The 19747-nt window shown below is 42.2% G+C and overlaps 1 protein-coding gene across 3 annotated transcripts in view; it reads right to left on the minus strand.

Moving 5' to 3' along the window:
• Nucleotides 1-19747, minus strand: part of prkd3 (protein kinase D3) — a 421244-nt gene that overhangs the window by 13848 nt on the left and 387649 nt on the right. For all 3 annotated transcript variants that reach the window (XM_060831342.1, XM_060831343.1, XM_060831344.1), the window contains 3 exons: nucleotides 14621-14693; nucleotides 12022-12128; nucleotides 8872-9033 (listed from right to left, as the gene is read on the minus strand). In XM_060831342.1, coding sequence (XP_060687325.1) covers nucleotides 8872-9033; nucleotides 12022-12128; nucleotides 14621-14693 — 342 coding nt within the window. The remainder of the gene's footprint in view (nucleotides 1-8871; nucleotides 9034-12021; nucleotides 12129-14620; nucleotides 14694-19747) is intronic.

Genomic DNA, 19747 nt, shown 5'->3' on the forward strand with positions numbered 1-19747 from the left:
GGTGGTACAGCCATCAAATATCAGAAGGAGATGGTTAAATTCTTGTGTAGCACAAATACTACTTGTATTTATCATCATGTGCCTGAATATTGTCTACAAAAGCATATAGATACTGACCTGTTTCAGTATCTGAGGAGTTACAAAGAATACTAACCAAAGATCCCAAATGTTGAGGTCATTAATGAAGCAGCTCACCAATGCTTCTCCAACAGTACCTCACAAACATGTAACCTCTCCCACTTAGAAGGATAACAGCCAGTAAATATACAGGAACACTTCATATAGATGTTTCCCTACAAGCTTCACACCATCCTGACTTGGAACATTTTTTAATTCTTTCACAGTTGCTGGGTCAAAATCATGGACTTCTATATCCTAAGGACTGCTGCAATTCAAGAAGGTGGCTCATCATCACCTTCTCAATGGCAATTAGGGCTCAAGCAATAAATATTTGCCCAGCCAGTGATGCTCACAGCTCAGGGCCTAATAATAAAAAAAAAACAGGCTGTGCCTTGAGCACTACCCCCAAGGAACACCTGCAGCAGTTCCCTGGGACTAAGATGGTTTGTTTGATGGAAGCCAATCTTCTTTTATGCTAACGATGACTCCAACTAATAGAGAGTTTTACCCCAAGTCCTAGTGTCTTCAGCTTTGATGCCACATTTGGACCAATCCTGAAATATAGTCAGAAGCTGAGACAGGATCCAAATTGTGTATTACTGTAGTAACTATTGCTTGATAGCACTGAAGGAGAAATAATTGGATTTGTCTTTTTTGTGGACAGGACATACCTGAGCAATTTTACATATTGTCATTTAGGTTTCACTGTTGTATATCCACTTGAACAGCTTGGCTAGAGATGCTGAAAGGGTTAGAGTACTATTGCTAGAATACTGTCCAAGCAGATAACCTACTTGCAGGACGTTTCAGAGAACACCTCTGGGACACCCGGACCAACCAACCCAACCACCCCGTGGCTCAACACTTCAATTGCCCCTCCCACTCCACCAAGGATATGCAGGCCCTTGGACTCCTCCATCACCAGACCAGAGCAACATGACGGCTGGAGGAAGAGCGCCTCATCTTCCGCCTAGGAACCCTCCAACCACAAGGGATGAACTCAGATTTCTCCAATTTCCTCATTCCCCTCCCCCCACCTTGTCTCAGTCCCAACCCTCAAACTCAGCACCACCTTCCTAACCTGCAATCTTCTTCCTGATCTCTCCACCCCACTCCGGCCTATCAACCTCACCTTAACCTCCTTTGACCTATCGCATTTTCAACGTCCCTCCCCCAAGTCCCTCCTCCCTACCTTTTATCTTAGCCTGGTTGGCACACTTTCCTCACTCCTGAAGAAGGGTTCATGCCCGAAACGTCGAATCTCCTGCTCCTTGGATGCTGCCTGACCTGCTGTGCTTTTCCAGCAACACATTTCAAGCAGAAAATCTTTACAGGATCTTGTGCCTTCAGCTGTTTCTTGATGTCACATGGAGTGAATCAAGTTGGCTGAAGATTGATTTCTGTAATGCTGGGAACCTCAGGAGACCAAAATGTATCATTCACTTATTACTTTTGCTAAAGATGGTTGCAAATGCTTCAGCCTTGTCTTTGCACTGATGTGCTGGGCTTCGCGTCATTAAGGATACCGGATATTTATGGAACCTCATCATCCACTGGCTACCTGTTTAACTGACCACAATTATTTACAAGTGGATGCAGCAGTAATGCAGAGTTTTGATCTGATCTGTCAATTTTGGCTAACTTGGCTGTGTCTACACATGCTGCTCCTGTGTAGATTACAAGAGGAGGCAATGTTTTGGGGACAGGACAGGTCTAAGCTTACTTTTACAATCAGGACTCCCGCTCACCTTTTGAGGATCCCTTCACTCGCCTCCAAAACACTCCATCCATCTGGACACCCCGCGCTGGCCTATTACCTGCCCTCGACCTCTTCATTTCCAACTGCTGCCGAGACATTAACCGCCTCAAACTGTCTACCCTCCCCCCACCCCTCCACTCCAACCTCTCACCCTCCCGCAGCCCTCCACTTCCTCTGCTTCAATTCCAACCTCACCATCAAACCAGCAGATAAAGGGGCGCAGTGGTAGTTTGGCACACTGACCTCGACACCCCTAAAGCCAGACGCCAACTCAAAGACACCTCCTCCTACTGCCCCCTCGACCATCACCAGACCATCATCTCACAGACCATACAGAACCTCATCAAGTCAGGAGATCTCCCACCCACAGCTTCTAACCTCGTAGTCCAACAACCCCGCATTGCCCGATTCTACCTCCTTCCCAAGATCACAAGCCTGAACACCTTGGCCGACCCATTGTCTCAGCTTGCTCATGCCCCACCGAACTCATCTCCCCCTACCTCGATACTGTCCTACCCCCCCTAGTCCAGGAACTCCTCACATACATTCGAAACACCATCCACGCCCTCCACCTCCTCCAAGACTTCTGTTTCCCCGGCCCCCAATGCCTCATCTTCACCATGGACATCCTCTACACCTCCATCCGCCATGACCAGGAACTCCAAGCCCTCTGTTTCTTCCTCTCCCAATGTCCCCAACAGTACTCTTCCATTAACACACTCATTCGTTTGGCTGAACTGGTCCTCACCCGTAACAATTTCTCCTTCGAATCCTCCCACTTCCTCCAGACCAAAGGGGTAGCCCATGGGCACCCGTATAGGCCCCAGCTATGCCTGTCTCTTTGTCGGCTACGTAGAACAGTCCATCTTCTGCAGTTACACCGGCACCACTCCCCACCTCTGACTGCATCGGTGCCACCTCGTGCTCCTGCGAAGAGGTTGAGCAGTTCATCAACTTCACCAACACATTCCACCCCGACCTTAAATTCACTTGGACCATCTCTGACACCTCTGTTCCCTTCCTAGGCCTCTCCATCTCCATTACTCACGACCAACTTGACACTGACATTTTTTTTTACAAACCCACCGACTCCCACAGCTACCTGGATTACATCTCTTCCCACCCTACCTCCTGCAAAAAATGCCATCCAGTATTCCCAATTTCTCCGCCTCCGCCGTATCTGCTCGTAGGAGGACCAGTTCCACCACAGAACACATCAGATGGTCTCCTTCATTAGAGATCGCAATTTCCCTTCTCACGTGGTTGAAGATGCTCTCCAACATATCTCATCCACATCCTGCACCTCCGCCCTCAAACCCCACCCCACCAACCGTAACAAGGACAGAACTCCTCCGCTCCGGGTCCCACTTTCCACCCTACCAACCTTCGCATTAACTGCATCATCTGCCGACATTTCTGCCACCTCCAAACGGACCCCACCACCAAAGATATATTTCCCTCCCCACCCCTTACCGCAAAGACCATTCCCTCTGTGACTACCTGGTCAGGTCCACACTCCTACCCCCCCCTCCCCCCCACCCCCACCTTCCCCTCCCCCCCCCACCCCCCCTTCCCCCCCCCCCCACCCCCGCCTCCCCCATCCCCCCCAAACAAACCACCCTCCTGTCCTGGCACCCTCCCCTGCCACCGCAGGAATTGCAAAACCTGCGCTCACACCACCATCCAAGGCCCCAGAGGAGTCTTCCAAATCCAAAGTTTCACCTGCACATCCACCAATGTCATTTATTGTATCTGTTGCTCCCGATGTGGTCTCCTCTACATTGGGAAGATTGGACACCTCCTCGCGGAGTGCTTCAGGGAACATCTCCGGGATACACTCACCAATCAACCCCACTGCCCCATGGCCCAACATTTCAACTCACCCTCCCATTCTGCTGAGGACATGCAGGTCCTGGGCCTCCTCCACCACCGCTCCCTCACCACCCGATGCCTGGAAGAAGAACGTCTCATCTTCTGCCTTGGAACACTTCAAACCCAGGGCATCACCAGTTCCCTCATTTTCCCTCCCCCACCTTACCTCAGCACCAACCTTCCTGCTCAGCACTGTCCTCATGACCTGTCGTCCCCCGTCCCCCCCCCATCAATCATTCCATCTTGGAGGAGTCCTGCCTCTATTCCTGATGAAGGACTTTTGCCTGAAAAATCGATTTTCCTGCTCCTCTGATCTTGACTTGCTGTGCTTTTCCAGCACCACTCTGATCTAAACTCTGGTTTCCAACATCTGCAGTCTTCACTTTTGCCAAAAGGTGGCAATTGCCCAGTAGTGTTGTCACTGGACTAGTAATCCTGAAATCTGGGCAATGTTTGTGTACCCAGGTTCAAGACTAAAACAATGCTAGATGGTAGAATGTGAATTCACTAAAAATCTTGAATTAAAAAGCAAATGATGTTGATCATTATAAAAGCTCATCTCACTAATGTCCCCCCCTTTAGCGAAGGTAACTGCCATGCAATTCCAGACGATAGCAGCAATGGGCCAACATTTAACTGCCATCTGAAATGGCAAGTCATTCAGACAGATTGTTATCAAATACTAGAAAAGAAAAAAACAAGTGAAATTGGAGGATCATCTGCAGTCGACTAAGGCACTGGAAACAACAACAGGAAGCACAGTCCTGTTGACCTCTTGTCGGGGCTTGTGCCAAAATTGGGAGAGCTGCTTTACAGACTAGTTAAGTAATAGTTTTACATAGTCATACTCATGGATTGTATCTCACACACATTGTCCCAGACAACACCATTCCCCATTATGTCCTGTGTCACTGGCAGTACACACCAAGCAGAAATGGTGGCATATTTGGGGTGTAAGTTGTGTTAGGAGTCTTTAACATTGTTTGTGGAACCCATGATGTTTCACAGGATCAGGTCAAACAAGGGCAAGGAAAGCACCCGCTGATTACCACCTACTTTCCTTTTCCCAGCCAAGTAACATTCTGTGGTGCATAACAGTCACTTCACCCAAGTGCCAGGCAATTACTATTTGCAACAATACAGAATTTAACCATTGACATTCAATGGTGTTACCATCTCTGAATCTCCTACTAATATTATTTTGGGAGTTACCATTGACCAGAAACAGAACTGTACTCACCGTATTAAGTAGTGTTACTATAAAAGCAGGTCAGAGACTTGGAAATCCTCTCGCAAAAAACTCACCTCCTTACTCACTAAAGCCTGTCCATCATACACAAGGCACAAGTCAGGAGTGTGATGAAATATTCCAAACTTGCCTGGCTAAGTGTAGCTCTAACAATAGTCAAGAAGTTTGAACATAGAACAATATCGCACAGGAATGGGCCCTACGGTCCATGATGTTGTGCCAAACTTGACACTGAGTTAAACTACTTCTCTCTGAATGCCCTTGGTTCATATTCCTCCATTCCTTGCCAATTAATGTGCTTATCTAAAAGTCTCTTAAACGCCCCTATCGTATCTGCCTCCACCACTACTGTAGGCAGTACGTTACATACTCCTACCAATCCCTGCGTAAAAAATTTGCACCTGACATCTCCTTTGAACTTTCCCCCTCTCATCTTAAATGCATACTCCCTAGGTTTTAGGCATTTTAACTTTAGGAAAAAGATTCTGACTGTCAATCCTAACAATGCATCTCATAATTTTATAGACTTTTATCAAGTTCCCCTCAACCTCTGCCACTCCAAAGAAAACAACCTGAGTTTTTCTAGCCTCTCCTTATAGTTCATACCCTCTAATCCAGGCAGCACCCTTCTGCAAAGTCTTCACATCCTCCCTCTAATGTGGCAACTAGAATTGAATGCAATACTCTAAGTATGGCCTCATCGAAGTCTTATAAAGCTGCAATATGACATCCTGACTCTTGTACTCAATTCCCCAACAAAGGCAAACATGCCATAAGCCTTTTTTTTACCACTCTATCTACTTGTGTGGCCACTTTCCGGGAGCTATGGACTTGATCCCCAAGATCCCCTTATACATCAATGGTGTTCAGGATCCTGCCATTAACTGTATACTTTTCATTAACATTCGATCTCCCTAAGTGCAGCACCTCACACCCGGATTAAATTCCATCTGCCATTTCTCCACCCATTTCTGCAACTGATCTATATCCTGCTATATCTTTTGACAACCTTCTATACTATCTACAACTCCACAGATCTTCGTATCATCTGCAAACTCACTAACTCACCCACCCAAATTTTCATCCAAGTCATTTATTTATATCACAAACAGAAGACGTACCAGTACAGATCCCTGCAGAACACCACTCATCACAAGCCTCCAGCCTGAAAAAATATCTTTCCATCACAACTCTCTATTTTCTATGAGCAAGCCAATTCTGAATCTACCTGGCCAAGTCACCGTGGATCCCACGCATGTTAATCTTCTGGATGAGCTTACCATGAGGGACCTTGTCGAAAGCCTTACGAATCAACATCCACTGCTCTCCCCTCATCAATCATCTTTGTCACCTCCTCAAAAATTTCAATGAAGTTAGCAAGACACTAAGCCATGGAAAAGTGTAAGGTCATGCATTTTGGTAGGAAGAATAGAGGCATGGATTATTTAGTAAACAGGGAGAACATTTCTGAAGTCTGAAGTGCAAAGAGACTTGGGTGTTCGCATCCAGGATTCTCTCAAGGTAAACTTGCTGATTGAGTCTGTAGTTAGGAAGGCAAATGCAATGATGGCATTTATTTTGAGAGGGCTTGAATATAAAATCAGGGGTGCACTTCTAAGGGTCTATGAGGCTCTGGTCAGGCCACATTTGGAGTTTTGTGCACAATTTTGGGCCCCATATCTCATGAAGCATGTACTGGCCCTGGATGGTATTCAGAAGAGGTTCATAAAAATGGTTCCAGGAATTAAAAGCTTAACTTCTGAGGAACATTTGAGCACTCTAGGTCTATAATTGATGGGAGTTTAGAAGGACTGGGGGGAGTCTATCTGAAACTTACAGAATACTGAATGCCCTGGACAGAGTGGACGCTGGGAAAATGCTTCCATTGGTAGGAGGGCATAGAACCCGAGGGCATAGCCTTAGAGTAAAGGGAAGACAGTTTAGAACAGAGGTAAAGAGAAACATCTTCAGCCAGAGAGAGGTAAATCTATGGAATTCACTGCCACAGAAGGTTGCGGAGGTCAGATGATTGAGTATATTTTAAAACTGAGATAGATAGATTCTTGATTGTGAAGTGGTTCAAGGGTTATAGGGAGAAGGTGGGGGAATGGTGATGAGAAACTTATCAGGAATATTGATGGGCTGAATGGCCTAACTTCTGCTCCCATGTTTTATGGTCTTATGGACTGTCCCTAATTCTCTAGATTAATTACATTGTGGAAACAGGCCCTTCGGCCCAACAAGTCCACACCGACCCACCAAAACGCAACCCACCCCTTCACCTAACACTATGGGCAATTTAGCATGGCCAATTCACCTAACTTGCACATTTTTGGATTGTGGGAGGAAACTGGAGCACCCAGAGGAAACCCATGCAGACAGGGAGACTGTGCAAACTCCACACTGAGGTGGGAATTGAACCCGGGTCTCTGGGGCTGTGACGCAGCAGTGCTATCCACTGTGCCACCGTACCGCCCACAAATACGCCATGCTTTATCAAATGTGCGTAAATCCTATCCCTAAGAATTCTCTCCAATAGCTCCGCAACCACCAATGCCATTTGATGTCATTCAGGATAAAGCAGCCCAACATGATTGGCACCATATCCACAAGCATCCACTCCCTGCATCACTGCAGCTCAGTAGCAGTGGATGGCAGGGATGGTGGGGAGGAGATGCACGTCATTTAAACCTAGAACCAGTTCAACTGCTAGCTTATCTTGCACTGAGATAACTCAGAGAAAGACTTATAAAATTGAACAGTATGATTATTAAAACCTCAGTAGCAGCAGTATGTACCATCTACAACATGTATTGAAGAAGTTCATCAAAGCTCCTTGGACAGTACCTTCCAAACCCAAAACTAATTTTGTTAGAAAGACAGATACAGAGCAGCAGATACATGGGAATACCAGCAAAGTCCTCTCCATCCTGACTTGGAAATAAAGGTTCCTTTCAGTGGCACTGGGTCAAATCCAGGAACCCAATTCCTGACAACACTGTGGGTCTACCAACAGCACATGGACTGCAGCAGTTTGAATAGGTCATTTAGTATCAACGTTTCAAAGGCAATGAGGGGATGAACAAAAAACAATAACTCAGCCAGCAATGTCTACATCCCATGACCAACAATGAAAAAGCTGTCATGTGTTTAGTCCTACATCTGGTGCTGCTCCTGCCATACTATCTTGCAATGAACATCAACATACTGGGTGTTTGCTGTCCCAATTTTTCTCCATTAACAATGATCTGCACTCCTGATGGGCATTGAGATATCAAAAAACTTGAATTTTTCTATATCGGTGAGTATTTTGTTGTTCCAGTTTGAAATAATGATTCTACCAGTACTTTTGGTTTTCAACAAAGTAGCTAGTTGTAAATTAAACTGATAAACATCAGCCATTTATGATTTCAAGTCCTGAAAGTGTAAAGGTTCACACACAATGAATTCCTTACAGGACAAAATGGATTTATATTCATGACTTTTCAAATGACCATTTACAGTATTTGTCAAACTGTTAAAAAGGAAAGGTAGGAATGACCAGAAAGCAAGACTGTTAAGGCAGATTGCTGTATTGTATCTTCTTCCAAACAGAAAGAACCACACTGAAAGATTACAAGGATCTGCCTAGTCAGCCAAGAAATGGCAATGTGCAAGCAAAACCTGAATTTTCAAAAGGAATAAAAACTGCCATGAACTGACCGTACTCAAAGGGATGATTCATAACTTCTCAATTACCCTCAATTTCTGAAAGTGATTTTAAAATGACAGACTTTTAATATGAAGTGGGATGAAACTGATGCTTCTTCAAAGGCTTTTTGGAGATTGTGGGTTAGGTGAGAATGAGGTAAAAGAACAAAACACAAATTACCTGTGTGACTAAAAATTTGGTGACACGCTCTGGCAGTCGACTTTTCTCACTGGATAGAATCATTTCCAGCATGTCTCCATGAAGTTTTTCCATGACGACGAAGACTCTTTCAGGAGTTTCAAACATACACTCAAGATTTACAATTCCAGGATGATGAAGGTTCTAAGAATGAACAAGATGTTTTCTTAATTTTAAAAATAATCTGTATAAAGAGTTATTCATCAAACATTTAATTCACCCAAATTAGATTTAATACTATAATGCTGCAACAGATATTAGATTGACACTTGACATCTTTGATGGCAATTGGAGAGGTCAGCATGGAGTTGCACTGTTTGATCACACTGCTTTATTTAGGTCAAATATAACACTTCATGTGTGCTTGTACTGGGTACACATGAGCAATGGTGCACTACAGCCAGATCTAAAAGCATGGTGTAATGTTCTGTCCTGCTGATCTAATCCTCTCACCTCCCTCGTGGAACAATATCCCAGCATGACTCAGCAAGTTACAACAAGGAGGCAGAAAACTGGGGGAGGGAGGGAGAAGATAAGGCCTGTAGGTGTAGCGCACTGTCATAAGTGTGTTTGCCGACTAAGACTTCTTACCACAGCAAGTAAGACGTGGGTTTGTGGCCACAACTTGTAATCTGGTCTCAGCTAGAAATGTGTTTTCCGACGGGGGCAGGATTGTGGGAGGTGAATGTCGGGCAGGGAGGGGCGGTGATGGCAGGGCTGGTGGGGAGGAGATGCACGTCATATAAACCTAGAACCAGTTCAACTGCTAGCTTATCTTGCACAGAGATAACTCAGAGAAAGACTTAAAAAATTGAACAGTATAATCATTAAAACCTCAATATAGACTTTCATTTTTTCACGTATATTCACTACATAGATTACTATACCAAATAGCAGTTCACTTGTAAAATGGTTACGCTTTCATGCACTCCATTTAAAATATGAGAAACAAAATCCATTTAACAACATTGGCTTTAGTGAAGGCTATCAAATTTGAAACCTTACAAAACCAAATGTGTTGCATTTTTCCAAATGTAACTTTTAAATAAAATGAAAAATATTTCCAGCTCATCCAATTAATGTTCTTCAGTGCTGGTGATCCAAAACATTTTCACACCCAGTTCAGGTATAGCTGAGTTGGACAAACAGCATAGTTCCTCTTGTGCTGTCTCCAACATGCACTTTAGTCCAAACCTCAGAACCAAAAAAAATCATTTACATTCATATTCAGTCATACCCTTCGGACATCCTAAAGCGCTTCACAATCTGTGGCTTACATTGTGAAGTGTAGTCATTCTGTTGTTAAAATGCAGAGAAATGCTGCTGCCAATTTTATATCCAAGTTCACACAAGTAACAATGAGATAAACAATCTTTGTTTTGGTTGAATAGTGTTGGATGACAGGTAAATGTTCAACTTGAATTGAGACAGAAGAACAGAATGGTTTCATTATACCTGAAAAATCATACCTCCTGCACAGCAAAAATACACTGACATTTCAACTTAGATTATACAGTCAAATTCTGCAGTAGGACTTGAACTTCTGACCTCTGACAAAAGTGCTACCAAGTGAATCAAACATCCTTTATTTCAACACTGACGTCTCTGTATCCCAGGAGTTGTCTATACAGACTTCACCAAAGCTTTCAACAAGGTTGCACACGATAGACTGGTTAGTAAGGTGAGATCACATGTTGCAGAGCTAGCCAATTGGATACAAAATTGACTTGAAGGTAGGAGACAGAGTGTGATGGTGGAGGATTTTTTTTTGGATTGGAGGCCTGTGACCAATGGTATGTCACAAGTATCAGTGCTGGGTCCACTGCTTTTTGTCATTTACATAAATTCTTTGAATGTGAATATTGGAGCTATGTTTAGTAAGTTTGCGGATGACACCAAAGGTGGTGGTGTACTGGAGAGTGAAGATGATTATTTCAGAGTATAACAGGACCTTGATCAGATAGGTCAATGGGCCGAGGAGTGACAGATAGAGTTTAATTTAGACAAACACAAGATGTTGCATTTTGGTAAAGCAAACTAGAGCAGGACTTATACATTTAATAATAGGGCCCCGGAGAGTGTTGCCAAACAAAGAGACTAGGGGTGCAGGTGCATAACTCCTTGAAAACGGAAGACAGGATGATGAAAGCAACATTTGGCACACTTACTTCATTGGTCATAGCATTGAGTATAGGAGTTTGTATGTCATATTGCAGATGACAGGACATTTTTGAGTGTCGTTTTGGAATACTGCACACAATTCTGGTCACCCTTCTGTCAGAAGGATGTTGTTAAATTTGAAAGTGTGCAGAAGAGATGCAAAAGGACATTGCCAGAACTGAAGCATTTGAACCATAGGGAGAGGCTGAATCGGCTGGGCCTTTTTTCCCCTGGATCACCAGAGACTGAGGGGTGACTTTACAGAGATGCACGGATGGTGTGAATAGTCAAGGTCTTTTCCCTAGGATGCAGGAATCTTAAACTAGAGGACATAGGACTAAAGTGAGAGGAGATAGATTTTAAAAAGACCTGAGGGATAATTTTTTTTATGCAGAGGATAGTGTGTATGTAGATTCAGCTGCCAGGGGAAGTGGTGAAGGTGGATGTAATTGCAACATTTAAGAGGCATCTGGTATATGAACAGGAAGAGTTCTGAGGCATATGGGCTGAATGCTGACAAATGGGACGAGATCAGATTGAAAGGTCTGGTTGGCATGATGAGTTGGACCAAAGGATCTGTTCTGTGCTGGATGACTCTAGGTATATCTTTTGATTGAAACAGACAATTTTGTATCTATTATCATAATGTATATATAAAACCCAATGATGTAATGTACTACACTGTGTACTTTTGCCTGCTAGGAAATTAAGTGTGCCCAAATGGTTTTCAATTATGGCTGCTAAGACAACAGATAATTTGCATTCCATTGATCTGAGTCAAGTTGCAAAGTCAGTGTTGTGAACTATTGAACTATCTAAGCAAAGGTGAGTTAAAAATAAAAATGGGTCTCAGCAAATGCTAAACTTCTTTGAAACTACTAAACCACTGAAACATTTCACAAAGCAGACATTTGTCATTTAACACTGAATTTACCTCTTTCAAAAGATTGCATTTTTTTTTGCTTTTCCTACCTGAAGGATGGCCACCTCATTGCGAAGCTGACTTTCTTGCTTTGTGGGGAATCTCATCTTGTCAATCACTTTGATTGCCATATCCCTTCCAGTCTTTCTGTGCTTTCCTATACATACAAAAGACAACACAATCCCTGTACTTATTAGACATTTCTCACTCCCCAGCCCAAAGTAAATTATGGTAGATGCGATTTATGGAAGCCATGTAAAGGTGTTTTCAGGATCATTAATTTCCCATATTGTCATTGCAAGGGATTGGGGAACTTATGGAATCTCAGCTGGAACCCTATTTTCATTTCTCCACAACATGTGCTATAGAACAAACATTCAATGACATTGCCTTGTTTTCATAAAATTACATAATACAGCTAATAAAGTTAAAAAAATTAAGGGAAGGAACATTCACACAAAATTTATCATTGTAAATCATACTTGTAATATTCAACTTTTCCCAAGGTCTCTGAACTCAGAATTGATGACCAAGGAAGATGCATTCATAACATGGACAAACAATTGACTATTAACCTGAAAATCATTCAACAATTGGCAATGGTAGATGGTAAAAGCAAGAAAAATTCCTGGTCAACTATGCTATGCAAAGAGTATTGAAAATTCTACCATCACCATCCATAGCCCGAGTCTACAACATGCCAGTAAAAGTACACGTTACCACAGAAACTTGGATTCAAGTGAACTGCAACACACCGCTACCACCCAACAACTGTGAATTACATTCTTCATAAATCCATCATTTTATGACTGACTGAATTAACTTTGCAGTACCATGTATTATTAAAAAACTGGGTTTTAATAATTTTAGAGGAAGAATTTGAATCTTATCATTGCCTCGTCTAAAACTGCTCATAAATAGAGGTTAAAACTCTAACTCGGTGTACCCAATAGACATTCAATTACAAACTGGAATTGGGTATTCTGACTGTCATATTTCTGTTTTATTTGTATAACAACCTCCAATTTTGTATGATAGCCAAACTCTTTCTGAAGTTGAACTGTTATAATTACACATAGTTGTATTAGATGTGTACACATCACTTGAGTTACTCTCACTTTGACTTCTTGTGGTGAGCTACTTGCCTTCTGTTTGCAATCCCTGAATGCTTGTCAACAGGTATCAGCATGTGCAGAAGTGCTGACATTAATTAGCCAAATCAACTAATGCCACTGTCATGTCCAGCTCAGGCATGCTCTATTCTGATTTTCAAATTAAAACCACAGAGGATAAAGCCTGGAAAAAATGGCCACCCTGAGGGCTGCTTGAATGCTTTTGTGGATTGGATCTGCTTCCTGTCTCAAGAGGGAAGAAAAGAACATTTTCAGAAATCAATGCCTTTTCCTGCAACCAATCAAAAAGATGTTACCTGATTAAATAGGTCACAGACACAGATTGTCTCAAATCCTCAGAGATGTCAAACCACAACACAAACAGTAGAATAAATCTGAAAACCAGCACATTATTTGGAAAAGACTTTGAGGTAGTGGAAAGTCAAATGGTGACACCATGTTTTCTTCATCTCCTTAAAAGATCAACAATAAATTGCAGTTATTTCTACAAAAAGCTATCAAACCACAAGTTTAGCCAATCCGAAAACCAGATTTAGAAAAAGCAATGTTATAGTAACAGCCAGCGAAGGTAACTTTTTCCAGTTTAAAGTTCACATGAAAACCAAACTCCTAGCTAGTTGACTACAAGAAACCTCACAACCTGCTGTGAATCATTCACTTTACAGGCCTGCCAAATGGGAGACTGGGAGATCATAAATCAGAGAATAAGATTTTATATACAACTGCTTGTGCAACCCCATGTTAGAGAAAAATTACCATTTAGAAACAGCGCTAAGTGTTGGCGCTATAATTGTGTTACAGCCAACATGGCTAAAACCTTCATGCTGTAGAAATAGCGTCTCCAATTCATTAATTGAGCTACAGTGAATTCACGTTGACAAAACATACATTATAACAAAACAAACTATAGTACATTCACATCACCTGTACATGGCTTTTGTGTACGTGAGAATGTATGTGAGATCAAGAGTGTAAGACATGTTTAATTTGGGATAAGAGTGCAAGAATAAATAAACTCATGTTTAAACTCACAAAAAACTTGCTAATTAATGACTGCACTGGGACACACACAAGTAAGAAAAGGTACACCTTTGTCTAAAACATAATGACCCAGTGCAGTACGAGAATATACAAATTCTCTCTGTGACACCACTAAAAACTCTGATACAGATATCAAAGAAATTCCTCAATGCATGTAGGCTTGTCAGATTTGGGAGCTATTTCCGTTCCAAACGCAGAATGTCTGCCATAGTGATCTCATGGACTTGGTCCTTGTTCAACTCTTACAAATAAATAAGAACAGTATGTAACAGAAGCAGGAAAGTAGCAAACAAAACCATTGTAGTTAAGGTTTTACTTGGGCTGCTCTTGCATTCATAAGCTGACATGGCAACAGTCGAAATTGCATACATTACTCCTGTACTTGGGCAAATCATTGTTGCATTGACTGGTTTATAAAAGCATTTGTTTAAAAAAGACAAAAATATTGACTGCTTACATCAGGAATGTGACTTACCACCATAAACTATTCCGAACTGCCCTGAACCCAGCACCTCGTCAGCAAAGATTTGGTACACAGAACTGATATCCTGCATCAAAGATTGAAGATTAAAGTTGAAGTAAAATATAATGTGCAAAAAATTTATGTGACCATATGTCCTTTCTGGTAGGTTTTTTTTCTGTCCATGAACTGTTCACACATTGATGCATGATTTGTGGTTTCTCCCAACAATCAAATGCACCAGTTTGAGGGGGTAGAAATGCTATAAATTCAAAGATCTACAGCAATAATTTTATCATAGTTGGGATGAAGTCCATGTAGCTTCTTGTGATTACTAAATGGGAAGCTGCAGTCAAGAGCATGGATCTTATAATATTCAAACTGGGACTTTATAGGAATCACAATGTTGAAAATGTGTGCTGGGAAGTCAGTTTGGATCAGAAAAAACAAATATGTTGACTCCAAATTACTCATTAGTAGTGATCAAGTTATGGTTAAGCATTAGGAAATCGGTGCCTTACCTCTGTGCTTGACACACAGCCTCATTTAAAAACAAGTCAAATACTATTAGAATCACACTTTTGGAACCCAAGTTCACTTTATAATATAGATCCTTTCACATAGGACTCTTGCTTTAAACCCTATTCGATAAGTAGTAATTGTTTTATTTACAGGGTAAGTGTTTGGTTGCTGCAACAAAGCACTTCCAACTGAGCCAAGCTGCTACATTGGATAAAATAAATGGAAATTGGAACTGAACAGATAGTATCAAATCAAATACAAGGATATGTACTTAACTGTAATATAAATGTACATTGTATGGCACAATGCAAGCAAACATAGATGTCACATACAAGCCATGAACTACTTTATAGTGAAGCATACTCAATATGGTGAGTACACTCTCCATACCAGAATTTCCTTGAAAGTAGCTCCAAAGGCAAAAAGCAAAATTAATGGTTCTTTACTGAAATATATGTAGCTTTCAGAACAAAATTCATGAATTATTGGCACAAATAAAGGCCAATGGGTTGGAGTTTAAAAGCCATTACATAACATGGTTACAGGGGATCAGAGCTAGGAACTAAGTACTCAGGGTTATGTGACTGATCAAAAAGACAGGTTGGAAAGGAAAGACAGTGAAGTAGCTTTGTTCGTATAAGATGGATATATACAGTAGTAGGAAATGATCTTGGATCAAATTATGTAGAGGAAAAAGTGAGGACTGTAGATGCTGGAGATCAGAGCTGAAAAATATGTTGCTGGAAAAGCGTAGCAGGTCAGGCAGCATCCAAGGAGCAGGAGAATCGACGTTTCGAGCATAAGCCCTTCTTCAGGAATGAGGAAGGTGTGCCAAGCAGGCTAAGATAAAAGGTAGGGAGGAGGGACTTGGGGGAGGGGCTTTGGGAATGCGATAGGTGGAAGGAGGTTAAGGTGAGGGTATAGGCCGGAGAGGGGGTAGGGGCGGAGAGATCAGGAAGAAGATTGCAGGTTAGGAAGGCGGTGCTGAGTCCGAAGGTTGGGTGAGACAAGGTGGGGGGAGAGGAAATGAGAAAGCTGGAGAAATCTGCATTCATCCCTTGTGGTTGGAGGATTCCTAGGCGGAAGATGAGGCGCTCTTCCTCCAGGCGCCGTGTTGCCATGGTCTGGCGATGGAGGAGGCCAAGGACCTGCATGTTCTTGGCGGAGTGGGAGGGGGAGTTAAAGTGTTCAGCCACGGGGCAGTTGGGTTGGTTGGTCCGGGTGTCCCAGAGGTGTTCTCTGAAACGTTCCACAAGTAGGCGGCCTGTCTCCCCAATGTAGAGGAGACCACATCAGGTGCAGCGGATGCAGTAAATGATGTGTGTGGAGGTGCAGGTGAATTTGTGATGAATATGCAAGGATGTCTTGGGGCCTTGGAGGGAAGTGAGGGGGGAGGTGTGGGCGCAAGTTTTGCATTTCTTGCGGTTGCAGGGGAAGGTGCCGGGAGTGGAGGTTGGGTTGGTGGAGGGTGTGGACTTGACGAGGATGTTGTGGAGGGAGCAGTCTTTTCGGAACGCTGATAGGGGAGGGGAGGGAAATATATCCTTGGTGGTAGGGTCTGTTTGGAGGTGGCAGAAATGATGAAGGATGATACGATGTATCTGGAGGTTGGTGGGGTGGTAGTGAGGACCAGTGGGGTTCTGTCCTGGTGGTGATTGGAGGGGCGGGGTTCAAGCAGAAACCATGAGTGGAAGTATGAAATAACAAGATGTTGACAACTCTGATTACAGTAATCAACAGGCCCCTAACAGTAGCTGTTGTGTAGGACACAAAATATATCAGGAGATGATCATAGCATGTTAAAAAAGTACACCAATCAGGGGTGACTTTAATCTTCAAGTAGATTGGAAAACTCAAATTGGCAAAAGTAGCCATGAGGACAAATGGGTACAGAATAATCGGGAAATATGTTGTGGACGCAACCAGGGATCAGGCTTTTTTGGATCTGCTAATGCTTAATGAGGCAGGAATAATAAATGATCTCAGAGTAAGAGATTCTAGGGAAACAGTGACCATAACATGGCAGAATTTATCATTCAGTTTAAGAGTGAGAGACTTGGGTCAGAAGCAACTGTGCTAAACTTTAATAAGGGCAATTATGTAGGCATAAGGGAAGATTGGCTGTAGTAGACTGGGAAAGGAGTTCAGTAAAAATGATATTTGCAAAATAATGACAGATATCGAAGAAAATAGATTTTGACTCAAAGCAAAGCAAAGATATATCCTAGTGACAAAGGAGGATTCTAGGAAGGGAATAAACCAAACAAGGTATCAAAGTGGAAGAAAGAAAACCTAAAATGTGGCAAAGATTAATAGTGAACCAGAAGACTAGGAACATCGTAAATGCTAATGAAAAAGGATCAAAAGACAATTAAGAGAAGAAAAGCAAACTATGAAGACAAACTAGCAATTAGTATAAAAACAGACAGCAAGAGATTCTTTAAAAATATGAGAAGGAAGAGAGAGGCCAAGGTGAACATTGATACCTTACAGAGTGAGACTGGGAAAATAATTATGGGGAAACAGGAAATGGAAGAGGCGTTAAACAGATCGTTTTCATCAGTCAACATGGTGGAGAATATTAATAGCATTCCAAAAATACAAAATAATTCAAGGGGCTGAAGTGAGGGTGGGGGAGGAAATAAATATAAACTATCATTAGGGAGAAAGTACTTGGGAAATTAACAGAACTGAAGGCTGGTAAGTCCCCTGGAATTAATGGATTTCATCATAGGAATTTAAAAGAAGCAGCTACTGTGATAGTGGAAGCACTGGTAATAATCTTCCAAGAACCTAGAGATTCAAGGAAAGTCCAGGAGGATTGGAAACCAGCCAATATAACACTATTATTCAAAAAGAGAGGGAGACAAAAGCAGGTAACTATAGACTAGTTAGCTTGACATCTGCTATTGGAAAATGCTGGAACCTATTACAAAAGATTTAAGAGGACAGTATTTAGAAATTCTCAATAAAATTATGATGCGGAGGTGCCAGTGTTGAACTGGGTGTGGACAAAGTTTAAAAAAAATCACAATATCAGATTATAGTCCAACAGGTTTTATTTGAAAGTAATAAAACCAAGTAGAGTTAGCATGGCTTCATGAAGTGAAAACTGTATCAGATAAATTTATCACATTTGTTTTGAGGAGAAAGTGAGGTCTGCAGATGCTAGAGATCAGAGCTGAAAATGTGTTGTTGGAAAAGCGCAGCAAGTCAGGCAGCATCCAAGGAGCAGGAGATTCGATGTTTCGGGCATAAGTCCTGAAGAAGGGCTTATGCCTGAAACGTCGAATCTCCTGCTCCTTGGATGCTGCCTGACCTGCTGCGCTTTTACAGCAACACATTTTCAGCACATTTGTTTTGAGGCAATAACAAGCAGGATAAAGTGGATAAGTAATTTGAAGTTTCAAAACTGGAATTGGAGAAAGTACCATACAAAAGACTTAATCAGATAAGAACCCATGGTATTGGGGGGTTGGGGGCAGCACATTAGCATTGTTGGAACACTGGCTAAGGGATTCAAAGACAAAATCTTGAGATAAAGAGGGCATTTTTAGGAATGAAACTTGTAACTAGCAGAGTGCCACAAGGATCAATGCTGAGGCCAGTATTATATATGTTAAAGACTTGGATGACAGAAGTGAATGTATTACCACTAAGTTTGCAGATGAAACAAACGTAACTGGGCAGGCAAATACTAAGGATGACACAAAGATCTGCAGAGGGACGTACACAGGTGAAATGAGTGGGCAAAAAATTGGCAGATGGAATATAACGAGGGAAAATTTAAGGTAACATACTTTGGTATAAAGAATAGAAGAGTTATATATTTTTTATAAATGGAAAGATTGCAGAAAGTGTCACCACAGAAGCCTGAGGGCTCCTAGTGCATAAATTACAAAAAGCTAACTTCCAAGTTCAACAGATAATTAAGGCAGCAAATGGAACGTTAGCCTTTCTTTCAAAGGGAATGGAGTATAAAAATAGGGAGACCTTGCAAAAACAATACAAGGCACTGGTCAGACCAGAATACTGTGAACTATTTTTGTTCCCCTATCTGATGAAAAATACACTGGCATTGGAGATAGTCCAGAGAATGTTCACTAGGTTGAACTCTGTATAGAGGAACCATCTTATGAGGAGAAGTTGAGTAGCTTGGACTTTGTACTCATTGGAATTTAGGAGAATGAGGGATCACATTGAAACATAAGAGTTTTAGGGATTTGAACAGGGTAGATGCAGAGAGGTTGTTTCTCATTATGGGAGAGGCTAGGACCAGAAGACATGATCTCATGGGATATGGGTGTGGTAATATAGGTTAGTATTTTTTGTCCATCCCTTGTGAAAATTGTTCTGAGCTGCTTTCTTGATCTGATCGTTGCTGGAGCTGCACTCATTCAAGCAAATGGGGAGTATTCCATCAAACTCCTGCTCGGTGCCCCTGTAGATGTGGAGGAGTACTGGAGAACAGTAGAACAGTTACTCTCAACTGAATTTATAGCCTCTGATCCTCTTTGGTAGCCTTTTTGTTTGTATAGTAAATCTGCCGCTAACATTTTTATTAGTTATACATTCCTCGTCTAAAAGAGCATGAAAAACTGCAAGTCTCAGAGTGCTACC

This window comes from Hemiscyllium ocellatum, chromosome 10 (assembly GCF_020745735.1).
Source record: "Hemiscyllium ocellatum isolate sHemOce1 chromosome 10, sHemOce1.pat.X.cur, whole genome shotgun sequence".
In the NCBI taxonomy this organism is placed as follows: Eukaryota; Metazoa; Chordata; class Chondrichthyes; order Orectolobiformes; family Hemiscylliidae; genus Hemiscyllium; species Hemiscyllium ocellatum.